This window comes from Diplotaxodon limnothrissa, linkage group LG23, assembly GCF_057381915.1.
Source record: "Diplotaxodon limnothrissa isolate DT_005_m linkage group LG23, D_limnothrissa_male_GT1.1, whole genome shotgun sequence".
Lineage (NCBI taxonomy): Eukaryota > Metazoa > Chordata > Actinopteri > Cichliformes > Cichlidae > Diplotaxodon > Diplotaxodon limnothrissa.
Window position 1 is genome coordinate 167,299 of NC_140617.1, and position 12,355 is coordinate 179,653.

At 43.0% G+C, this 12,355-nt stretch overlaps 1 protein-coding gene across 2 annotated transcripts in view; it reads left to right on the top strand.

Annotated features, from left to right (window-relative positions):
* usp13 (ubiquitin specific peptidase 13) overlaps positions 1-12,355 on the top strand; it is a 37,271-nt gene that overhangs the window by 7,909 nt on the left and 17,007 nt on the right. The window contains exons 7-15 of one of the 2 annotated variants that reach the window (XM_085347651.1): positions 96-193; positions 1,029-1,219; positions 1,568-1,639; positions 3,072-3,144; positions 4,100-4,225; positions 9,000-9,153; positions 9,522-9,696; positions 9,818-9,906; positions 10,346-10,468. In XM_085347651.1, coding sequence (XP_085203777.1) covers positions 96-193; positions 1,029-1,219; positions 1,568-1,639; positions 3,072-3,144; positions 4,100-4,225; positions 9,000-9,153; positions 9,522-9,696; positions 9,818-9,906; positions 10,346-10,468 — 1,101 coding nt within the window. Of the gene's footprint in view, positions 1-95; positions 194-1,028; positions 1,220-1,567; positions 1,640-3,071; positions 3,178-4,099; positions 4,226-8,999; positions 9,154-9,521; positions 9,697-9,817; positions 9,907-10,345; positions 10,469-12,355 lie in introns of both variants that reach the window. The other variant, XM_085347650.1, reaches the window with a different exon arrangement.

Genomic DNA, 12,355 nt, shown 5'->3' on the forward strand with positions numbered 1-12,355 from the left:
AGATCTCATCCATCTGTAGTTCATTTCTAAAGCGAGTAAGTTACCATCCCAACAATGAATCTTGTTGTAGTGATTAACTGCTCTTTAAATTTCAGACATCTATTCGTTTGAGGAAGAAGAAGCTGTGTTGGACCCGCACGTATCAGAGCACCTGTCACATTTTGGAATAGACATGCTACAGATGCAGAAAGGAGTAAGTTAGCTGCTTTGAGCCTAAAACATCTAAAACACATCAAAGAAATCAGTAATAATCAGTCAATTATCAAATCAATAACAAACGCACACCACGCTTCACTGCTGCAGCTACACACTGAACATTTTCATTGGAGTTTTACAAACATTTGTTACATTTCTTTACGTGAAATAAAGAAAACTTTGAAGAGATGTAGCGCTGTTAAATTCACTGAGAGGTTTATGACACAGCTGCCCTAAATCACTGCTATTTAAATGTAGTAATTGGTGTTTCTGTAATGGTTAATGCTATGGAAGAGGACTCCAGTGGCCCTAATCCTCTCCCATATTAATCTGTATGAGTGAAGCACACTATTATTTTTGATTAAAATGCCAAATTACACAAATTGACTTGCATTCCTACAGTGGTTGAATATTATGCTTGATTGATTTGAAGTTTTTGAAAGAGCTGTAAATATTTATGTTTTCTTGTTTGTATGTCAGATGCTCCAATAAATTTGATGAACACTGTATTTAAATCGTGCCAATAGGTGTCAGTCCCAAAAACATCAGTCTGGGGTTTTTGGGGATATTTCAATCAAAACAATCCACATTTAAAAGAACTTCATCTCAGAGTTTAGTTTAGTACATGAATAAAAAGTGTAGGACTGATTGGGATTGACCTGCCTGGATTCTCCAACGCTGTTTTTGGTCTAACCAGGCGTTTTTCATGTGGGGTGGAGTTTAAAAACCATAATAGACTTTCCAGTCAAATTCTCTCCAGCTTTGAGAACCAGATGAAGACTCTGTTTCTCCCAAAAGGTGTTTCTAATATAGCTTCCCTTTTCCCCCTTCAGACAGAAAACGGGCACCACACAGACAATAAACCCCGGCCGCGGGTCAGCGAGTGGGAGGTGATCCAAGAGTCGGGCATGAAGCTGAAGGAGGTGTATGGCTCTGGTTATACAGGCATCAAAAATCTGGGAAGCAGCTGCTACCTTAGTACAGTCATGCAGGTCCTCTTCAGCATCCCAGACTTCCAAAGGATGTGAGTAATATCTCGTATGTCAGATGTTATTGATTCTGTACTGGTTTCACAGAAAGACTGCTTTTCTTTAGAGCCAGTTTAAAAATGAGGTCTTGTTACCACAGAAGAATCTGAAATACTTTTTCAGTTTTTATTAACAATCAAAGCTGTTTTTTATCAAGTGTTTAAAGTGTAAATTTGTTGTTCAAAATAATTTACAAATATTTATTCATGTCAGTCGACAGAGGACATAAAAAAAATCTTTTGAGCAATATTTAAAACTGTTACTTTACAGTTAATGTTCCTGAGGGTCCATCATCCCGTATGCTCCTCTGTAGGTCAGAGTGTGACTCATGCTTTGCTCTCCAGGTATGTGGGTAATCTTCAGAGGATATTTGACTACTCACCGCTCGACCCCACCCAGGACTTTGCAACTCAAATGTAAGTGACTGCAGTGTCACGTTATGCAGTGTGGAACTGCACAAACAGGAGAGGGTGTTTTTCTAGCTGCTCAGGACTGGAATATTTTGTTAATTATAACATAATTAACACGATGTGTCGTTTTCTAATAGAACCAAATCTTGCCAATGAATTATGATGCTAGTTGTAAAATCTGTTTGACTTTGTCACATAAGCCAGTATGTTGCAAGAGGCCAGTCAGATGCTGTGGGTGTGATGAATGGGAAGCAGATTCTTAGCCAGGAAGGCGATAGATATCAGCTGTGTATTTCATGCTGTGAGGCACGCAGCCAGATAAAAACACGTTTATATCTGTCACTGTTAGAGCTTGTCAGCGAGAAATGGGTCATAGGAAAGTAAACCGTTTATTTGTATAATGGCGCTCTCTTAAAGTTGGATTATTCTGAAGACAATTATGTTGTAAACAGGTACTTAATAGAAACGCTACGTGTGAATAAAGGTCAAGGTGCTGAAGGACAAACAGGAAAGTCTTTCATGATACACATGACGCATTCGGGGGGCGGGGATTGGAGCTGAGGTTCTGCCACCAAATATTTAAGTTCATTAAATTAGCATGTTGCTAAAGGTCGTGTAATCATTTGAAGAGGCTCTCCTCCAGATCTTTGCAGTAGTTGCGGTGCTGCAGGTGACCTGTAAGCTGTAAGGCTAACACAGGGCCGGGTTTACGCCACTTATCACACATTTATGGACTCATGCACCGTCTGGCACAAACTGTTTTAGCTCCTCTTGAAGCAAACGTCCGTCTGATTGGCTGCTCTGCATAAACACAAGGTTTGAACAGCAGGTGGGTGGAGCTACTGTCCTCGCAGCTATAGCTGTGTGCCTGTTATTACTGAATATCGGACGTCTGCTTTTGATCCAAGAGTGGAAAAACGCCCATGAAAACACGCCTGGATCGGGATAACTGTTACATGACCTCACTGTTTAATAAGAACATCAGTGTAATAGTGTATATATGACAGGGAAACAAATGAAGCAGACTAGGTCCCCTTGCTTGCTCCTTTTCACTTTTAATAAATATGAAGTAGTATACAGTCGATGAAAACTGTCATCAGCCTTGAATGAATCTAAATGACTGTATTTCTCCTAATTGTCTCTCTGGAGTACCACTGCACAGACGTATTTATAAGACAAGAAACAACCACAAAGAGCTGCAAAGAGGCGCCACAGCCAGTCCAATAACAAAACAGGCACTTAGGACTACAGCCTGCTTTAGTTTAAACTCAGGATTATCACGAGCTGGCCTCCAAGTGCCCTGTCTGAAGGTTTTGTAGTGTCTTTTTCCTTGACATCTGTGCACACTTCCTTCAGGGTGTGCCATCTAAAAAATAACCCCAGCAAGACTAAAATAAGACTCTACTTTATGCTTATGTGTGTGTGTTTTGTGTGGCAGGGCTAAACTGGGACATGGACTGCTTTCAGGCCAGTACTCCAAACCGCCCATGAAATCTGAGCTCATTGAACAGGTGATGAAAGAAGAATACAAGGTGTTAAACTGGGTATGTCCAGCTTCCAAACTGGGTCCATAAGCAACAGAAGCATGCGAATAATCCTAACATTCAGATTTAGCCGCTCAGTTTGATTTAACGTTTGGTTTTTCATAGTAACGTAACAGAGTTGTTTTTTAAGGAGTGTAGTTGAGTTTATATATGTTTAAAGTCGCTTCTCTCCTCCTCCTGCTGTTTTCATTTGGTCTACAAACTGTTGACAGCAGTTTGAGCTGCTCGACTTCAACAGCTCCGTTAATATTTTGTGTTCTGCCTTTTAGTTCCTCACATCACAGCTTTATGCTGCTACATGGGTAAAATGTGCTACTGTTTAATTTATATGAATATTTACGTGTTTGTTTGTCATTTGAAACTGTTGCCTTTTCGGAGTCGTAGTACACATCTGCCACAAAATTACAGGACAGCCATAAAGGGTTATTTCTGTAAGCCCTGGGCTTCTTCCATAAGCTTCACCAGCCACCAGGCCGAGCTGTGAGCTTCCTGCATGTGTGATGGGGAATCGTGGTTGGACATATATTGACAGCTGGGGAGATGTGGGGGGAGAGCTTGTATTATGTCAGTGTGACCCAGCACAATCACAGAGTCTCATCAAATTGTTTCCTTAATGCTGGTACACGTTCTCGTGATGGAGGTTGGTGGTTTTACGTGTTAAAGACTATTACTTTTGTTTGATTGCAGAGAAAAAATATAGATTGGATGGCAGCAACATATTTAAACGTCTGCTTATTTTATAGTAACTGCTGGTTTATGCTTTTTCACACTTTAACTTCTGTTTAACCAAAGTAAATGTAGATAATTCCCACTCTCGGTCAGCTGTCTCTTGTGTTATATGGTCCTCTGAAAAGGCCGAGTATTTACGCGTAGTCAGATTATGTGAGACATCTTTTTATATGTATATATATTTTAATTGCAGCACCAGCAGAAGGGCATCTCTGCTCGAATGTTGAAGGCTCTGGTCAGCAGGGGACACCCAGAGTTTTCCTCCAACAGACAACAAGATGCTCATGAATTCCTCCTGCACATGATCAACCTGGTGGAGGTGAGTGAAGCCGGGTGGAAAAATGTCTTCACATATCCACATGTACACTAATTACACACTTTATTAGACATCCCTTGTTGTGGCCATTTTTGTTGAATGTTTATAAAATGCAATTTGTATTCATTTTTGTTTTTTCTTTAAAGGTGTAAGAATATACTGACCTGGTTTTGTTATGTAAATTTGTAATTAATTTTATTGGAGAAGCTTTTGCAAAGTGATTGGTTTATTAGCTTATGGACCCTCTCATTAATCAAGAGATTAAGAGCACCCTGGATGGGTGTGGTAAAGAGGTTTTTTGTTTGCCAAATGTCAGATGGGAAGACGGGAGGGTTAGGAAATGATTTTTTGACCACTTTTGAAGTTGTTAAAGCAAATTAAGTTAACTTTCGTTTAATTTTAAGTTTTAAGAAGTTATTTGGCTGATTTTTGTTTATAATTTTCCACGAAATAAACGGCATATGATTTTTAAACAATGGAGTCAGAAGTGCGTTCTAAAACAAACCTCCCGTTGCCACCCACGGCCTTTTCTTGGACTTTTTTGGTGTTTGGAACGTAAAAGGCCGCGACATCCCTGTTCAACTGTCTTATAATGCAAATACTGTGTTCAAGTTCAAACTGGGCACCAGAATGGGAAAGAGGTGATTCCAGTGACTGTGAAAGTGACAGGCTGTGACTGCAGAGTTTGCTGAACTGCTGGGATTTCCCAACACGACCTTCTCTATGTTTGAAAAAGAGAAAATATCCAGTGAGTGCGAGTACGAGACGTCAGAGTCAGACTGAGGCTGGCAGCAATAACTCAAATAAACACTTGTTGGAATCAATGTATGCAAATGAGCACAAAGTTGATCTTAAACTGCTTTCAGTGACAACGCACTGCAGTTTGAAAGGCCTCCACAGTCACCAAATTTCAAACTACTAGAGCAAGTTTGGGTTGTGGTGGAAACGGGAGATTCGCATCATGGACGTGGAGTTGAATAAATCTGCAGCAACGTCGAACCAAAATCTCTGATCTTTGTTTCCAGCACCCTGTTGGCACAAAGAATTAGAGAAGTTAAGAAAACAAAGGGGGTCCAAATGGTATTAGCAAGGTGTATCTAATAAAGCGGCTGATGAATGTATAAATCTGGCAAACGACTTTTAGAAATGTGAATGTAAATACATCTGTGAATTCTATATTTGATGTAAGTGTTACAATGTTGCTCTGTAAAATTAAAAAACCCTGACGTCTGTCAGCGTGCCTCGCTGCGTCACAGAAAATCTTTAAAATGACGTAAAACATCCCACGTGACCGATGTGCTGTAAACTGCAGTTTTCTGTGACATTGTCACAGAGTGGGAGCTGTTGTGGGATATGGTGAGTGTGACACACGGGGACAGACAGTTTATTGGAGGAGGGGCCGTTTGTTTTCGACTAAACACAGCACGCCGTCTCCCTGGTTGGTACATAAACATGGGGTGTGCTGAAATGTCTGTCTCAAGCAGGATATCTATAGACCTCTGCTATCGCTTACACTGTGTGGCCAGATAATGCCTCCGATTCTGCCTCACCCAGGACGCATGCCCTGAGATAGTCTGCACATAAACAAAACATAACAACCAATCTCTCCTAACCTCTGTGGCTGTTGTTAAAAAAAATCATCTGTAGATATATTTCACACTAAATGTGATTAACATTTTTGTTTTTGTTTCCACACCTCCTTTGACCTACTAGTCAGTGTTTACATGCCAGTTTAGTTACCCATACATGGATAACCTGAATAACATCACCACCATCAGCAGCACGCCCAGCCTGTGCCATCCTACAAATATGGCTGAAGTGACATTATAACTCGTGTATTGCTGTAGCATCTTAGAATAGAAGGGCTGGGGTGCAGAGAGGCCTTGGCCTTGGCAAACGAGTGCTTTAATCACAGTGCCATCCTTCACCACAGTCTTCAAATAAACACTGCTTCAATCAGCCCTGCTGAGGATATGGAGCCTGTCAGTGATAATGATTCTTCCTAGTTTTCTAAAAAAGATGCAGCTCTCTCCATTGAGGCATTTGGTAAATTAAAGAGTCACATCAGTGTTTTGAATGGCTGTATTAAGAAATGTGGGTCAAACTGCAGTCACGCTTAAGTCTTGCCAGGAGAGTCTAGAGAGACCACGGCAAAGACAGTCGTTTCTGTGATTTATGTATCCAGTCTCTATCCACCTCTTCCCCAGTTTATGTCATTGTCAAATAGAGCTGTTACATTTAACCGTATTTATAATTTGCTTAATATGCCAGCGCTCCCACCTCCGGCAGAGCTCAACAGCAATCTGAGGGAGACTCGGGACATTGAGTCTGACCATGTTCAGCACCTCCGTTGCACTGAGCTGCGGCTGCAAGGTGGTTGGTACCCGTCGTGGTGGTGTCCCCCGAACCAGACGTGAAGGGAACCATCAGACTGACGAAGGAGTCCTGTCAGGTTTGGTTAGCCTAGGACTTCGATGGCAGCTGATAGGTACCGATTGGCCAAGCGGAACATGGTTTGGGAGTGGCTGAAGCAAAAACTCGAGTGTGGGAGGAGTTCAGGGAGGAAAAAGACTTTCGGACTGCCTTGAAGAAACATGGAAAACCGTCAGGCGACTCGGAGGGTAAAGCAGTGCTCTACCTGCACTGTGTGTAGTGGAGCGCTGCTGGCTTCGACCGAGGACATTGTTGCACAGTGGATGGAACTCAGAGGACTTCCTTAGTCTTCCGCAGAGAAAGCAGAGTCTGGAGACGAGGGGGACAACTCGTCTTTTCCGGGGGGAGGTCACTGAAGTAGCTCCTTGGTGCCAGAGCCCCTGGTGTGGACGAGGTTCGCCCTGAGTTCCTGAAGGCTCTGGATGTTGTAGGGCGGGCTTGGTTGAAACGCCTCTGCAGTGCTGCGTGGAGATCAGGTGTGGTACCTCTGGATTGATAGACCGGAGTCGTGGTTCCCATCTTCAAGAAAGGGTGTGCTCCAACTGTAGGGGATCACAGTCCTCAGCCTCCCTGGGAAAGTCTATGCCAGGGTGCTGGAAAGGAAAATGTATCCGTTAGTCGAACCTCGGATAAAGGAGGAACAATGCGGTTTTTGTCCTGGTCGTGGAACCAGGACCATGGACTTGGAGAAGACATTCGACTTTGTCCCTTGGTGTATCCAGTCGGAGGTGCTCAGGGAGTATGGGGTGTTTGGTTAATTGCAGAGCTTGGTCTGCATAGTCTCCAAATCTGAGGCCATGGTCCTCAGCTCGAAAAGGGTGAAGTGCCTACTCTAGGACAAGTTCCCAAGTGGAGGAGTATCTTGGGGTCTTGTTCATGAGTGAAAGGAGAAAGGGACAGGAGATTGACAGACGGATTGATGCTGTGGCTGCAGTGATGCAGACGCTGTACCAGTCCATCATGGCGAAGAGAGAGCTGAGTGTGAAAGCAATGCTCTCAATGTACTTGTTGTTCTACATCCCTACCCCTGTGGTCATGAGCTTTGGGTAGTGACCGAAATACAAGCAGCGGAAATGAGCTTTCTCTGAAGAGTGGCTGTCAATGGAAAATTGTATTTAGTAGTCAGTATAATCTTTTAGTGATATAAGTTTGCATATGGTAGAATACTGCATGTAGTTATTTGTATTAGGAAATATTTAACCATGTATGCTTAGAGGCATATAATTAATTGTGTAGTGACAGGATGTGTGATCTCTAACAGGCTGCAGGCTTGGTGTGCACTCCAGGAATGCACCCCCACGTCCTGGGAGCATGAGAGGTTGCACCTTGTTTTATTGTTTTATTGTTTTAACATAGCTATGTCTGTTTTAGTCTAAGTGCCTTTTTGCCTAGATGAACCGCTGGACTTCTTCACTGTGTTATCTAGGGTGAACCATCTAGGGTGAGGGGGAGATTACCCTCTTCTTAACCAAGGATGTACCTTTTGTGCTTTCATGTTATATGACCCTTTGATCAGCAGCACACACACACACACACACACACACACACACACACACACACACACAAACGCTCACTGAAGTATAAATAAAGACCGGGGCAGTTTCTTAGTGCGAGTCTCAGTTTGGAGGCTGCCCTTGCTAGCAAGAAGTTCTGTGTGTTTCTCTTCTCTGAGTCTTTACTGAAGAAGTGTTTTAGAATATTTTCCCTAACAGTGGCTTAGAGATGGGGTGAGGAGTTTGGCCATCTTGGAGGAGCTCAGAGTAGAGCCGCTGCTCCTCCACATTGAAAGGAGCCGGTTGAGGTGTGCCGGGCCAAGAGGCAGGACACGCTGGAGAGATTATGTCTCTCGGCTGGCCTGGGAACGCCTTGGTGTTTCCCCGGAAAGGCTGGAGGTGGCCGGAGAGAGGCAGGTCGGGGCTTCTCTGCTTAGGCTGCTGCCCCTGCGACCCGGCCCCAGATAACCGAAACAAAATTAATGATGGATGGATGGGACTAATACTTTATGACAGTGGTGTCCAACTCCAGGCCTCGAGGGCCGGTGTCCTGCAGGTTTTAGATGTGTCCTTGATCCAACACAGCTGATTTAAACGGTTAATGACCTCCTCAACATGTCTTGATGTTCTCCAGATGCCTGGTAATGAACTAATCATTTGATTTAGGTGTGGTGACCCAGGGTGAGATCTAAAACCTGCAGGACACCGGCCCTCGAGGCCTGGACTCGGCCAAGCCTGCTTTAGGGATAATAAACTAAAGTCAGCCTGACACATAATCCAAATGTGGTCCGATTCTGTTATCGATGCTCATATTCAGCGTCTCTGAATCGTAAATCTTGGTGTTTCTGCAGAGGAACAGCGCAGGCTCAGAGAATCCAAGTGATGTGTTTCGCTTCCTGGTGGAGGAGCGAGTTCAGTGCTGCCAGACTCGTCGTGTCCGTTACACTCAGCGGGTTGACTACTGCATCCAGCTGCCCGCTCCATTTGAGGCCGCCAGCAATCGAGGTAACGGAGCCCCCACACGCTTACAATGCGAATGGAGGCCACGATTGCCTCTGGTCACTGCAGCAAGTGGGAGAATGAACTGGACCTGCTCTGAGAAGGGAATAATGTTCCCGGCTAAGAGCTGTTTTGTATGTAAGGTATAATTACACCTTCACAGCTTGATATAAAGTATTACGTGACAAATTGTATGTACTATTTAAATGTTGCCAAGATGAGAGTATTTGACTGAAACAGTGGAGTTTTAGTTAAAGCTCTGCAATGCTACACTTACAACAAATACATTGGCTTTTGCAGCTTTTGCAGCACCTTCAGTTCTGAGAATGCTGCAAATGAAAGTGACACATTTTTGTTGTTTTTTTCATTACCAGAGGAGCTACTTGCATATGAGGTCAAGCGTAAGGAAGCAGAAGAGAACATGCGTCCCCCTCCTGAACCAGTGAGAGCGCGGATCCCTTTCACTGCTTGTCTGCAGGCCTTCACAGAGCCGGAAAATGTTCCTGATTTCTGGAGCTCGGCACTGCAGGCCAAGTCAGCTGGAGTCAAGTAAGCAACGTCCACTTGTTCTCGGGCCAGAAATGACCAACGTACACCCCTTTTTAACCAGTATATTTAAACGAAAACCAGCTGGATTCATAAACTGAATTTTCAACACATTCTTTTACAGAACTTCCCGATTTGCCTCGTTCCCAGAGTATCTGGTGGTGCAGATTAAGAAATTCACATTTGGAGTTGATTGGGTGCCGAAAAAACTAGGTAACTAGTATCTCACACTTTAGTGACTGATCAGATTTATTGACCTTATATTTCCCTCCACCAGCATGTCTCAGTAAGTGCAATGCTATAAACCCCCAGCAGAGGGCACCATTAAACTGCAGTTCACAAGGCACAGCAGTGAATCTGTTGCCGGGTGGAGAAAACGTTTCACCTGCACTTTGAACACATGGTTATAAACGTTTATCTGTCATCCTGTCGGTGTCCGTAAAACGCTTTTGCTGTTTAGCTGGTAGTTGAAAATCAATCGGTGTGTTTAGCACCTTAAAATGTTCATAAAGTGTTCAGTTCAGTTCATAAATGGGGAAAAAGGTCAGTTCACGCCTCACATATAGATCGTAATATTTAAAAGTTGATCTGGGAGCTCACTGTTCTTACTGCTGGATTCTTCAGTTTGATACTTTTATATCTCGCTCTGCAGATGTGGTCATTGACGTTCCCGACTTCCTGGATCTGAACCGGCTCCGAGCCACGGGGCTGCAGGCAGGTGAAGAAGAGCTGCCGGACCTCATGCCTCCCATTGTTTTACCCGAAGACACCAGAGGTATGAAATAAAATGGAGGAGGGAGTTTTTAAGCCTATTTGAGTTTAACAATTTTCTCTTTTCTGTATTATTTTCTGTTTGATGTTGACAAATAAACATCCATATATTATAATATATGGCATCTATTAGATGCTGCTCCATTTTTCTCACCCAGAATTCAATGAGAAGGTTACAGGCTCTCATAAATTGCCTGCATTGGCCTACAGGGGTGTTAGCAGTCATGCATGAATTCTAGAAAAACAGTGTACCAGCACCCTTAATTACTCCGGGCGTTTTTGGCCCTTCATCTTTGATTTCACAGTCCCTTATTAATTTTAAAGGGCACTGTTTTCCCAGAGCGCGAAGCCTTTTGTTGTACTGTTTAGCCAAAAAAGCCAAGAATATTTCTTCACTCCATTTATGTGCTAGAAACACCTCAGTATATGAAACTTTGTGTTTACCCTATAACATAACACGTTGCTGCTTAAACCAGCTGCAGTGCCCCAGATCCTTTTTGGCAGGTCTCGGGTATTTTTGTGAATTAAATGGTCTGTGAAATTGTCTCTAATATAATATTCTGCTGAAAGCCACCCATATTCCCTCCTAAGGACACATTAAATGGAATCCCACAGGAAAGGCATGCTCAATCAATTACTGAAGAGTGTTTGTGTTCACAGTGTGGCTAAGCCTAATAGGTTCTAATGATTTCACCAGATCTCCTTGTAACGCACTTCCCTCAGCTCTGGGATTAAAGTACTGGAAGCTAGCGAGTTATAGCACTCAATAAAATATTGTCACTTTTTAAGAAACTTTTTTGCAGGCTTGGTAATATTTCAGCCGTTAAATCCATGCCACTTTAGCCCTTATTAAAAATAAAAAATCAACCCCACAAAGGCAGTGCCCTCCTTTTTGTTTGCCTTTCGTCTCTCTCTGCTCTGTGATTGCAGTTTCCTCCTCCTGTTGTAAAGTTCAGCTACATCAAGTTATCGCTGTCTCTGTTAATATTTCAGCAGATGTGAAGTACAGAGAGTCCTATAATGTTTCAGGCTGTGAGCACATTTGGGGGTGGGCTCGAGCAGAGACGGTAACATCTGAGAGCAGCCTTTGCTGTGCTTCACACATCCATAAACTTGGATCTTTCTTTGGTTTCGTCTGCTGCATCTTAGCACATGAATACACAATAGAAAAACTTTGCACTCGCTTGTCTTAGTGTGCCTAAATATTTTAGGACTGAACATGGTGTGCTGTACTGTCGGTGTCAAACAATCTGAGTGGAGTATCTGCACATTAGAGCATCATTGTTTTGGTTTGCTTAGACCCTGTTACGGCTTGGCGTCCTGTACAGATATCTTTGAGGGCCACAGACACACACATGCTTTTATTTGCAGCAAATCTGCACGTCGCTCTGAGCTTCTATTTCAGGAGGTTAACAACAGCGTTGCCTCTGTAAATCGTGCAGCTAAAGCTGTGAAATGAAAACAGGTCAGAGGAGACAACACGCTGCATTCAATGGCCTTTCAGATTTATTTATTTCACATTCATATGATGAGTTTTGCTGGTTGTAAATGAACCGCTGGCCCGTTCCTCCCCTGCTGGAATTCGCAGTGATTCATCGTTGGTCGCACTTCTATCTCCAAAAGGCTTCAGTGATTCTTATTGATTTCATAGCAGCACACAAATGTGTTTTCCTGTACGCTGCTTGAAGCACATTATTTCTCATTGGTCTGTTTCTATTCACTCAATTATTCCAGGCCATTCAGAAAATGGAAAGTGAATTGTTTTCTTTTGCTTCCACTTTTCTTTTGGTTAAAAAATACAAAATTAACAATCACAAACTGCACACGATGTATTGAAACTGGTTCAGCTTTGTTCCTTCCCTGTTTTGGTTACTCACATTATCCATTTAAA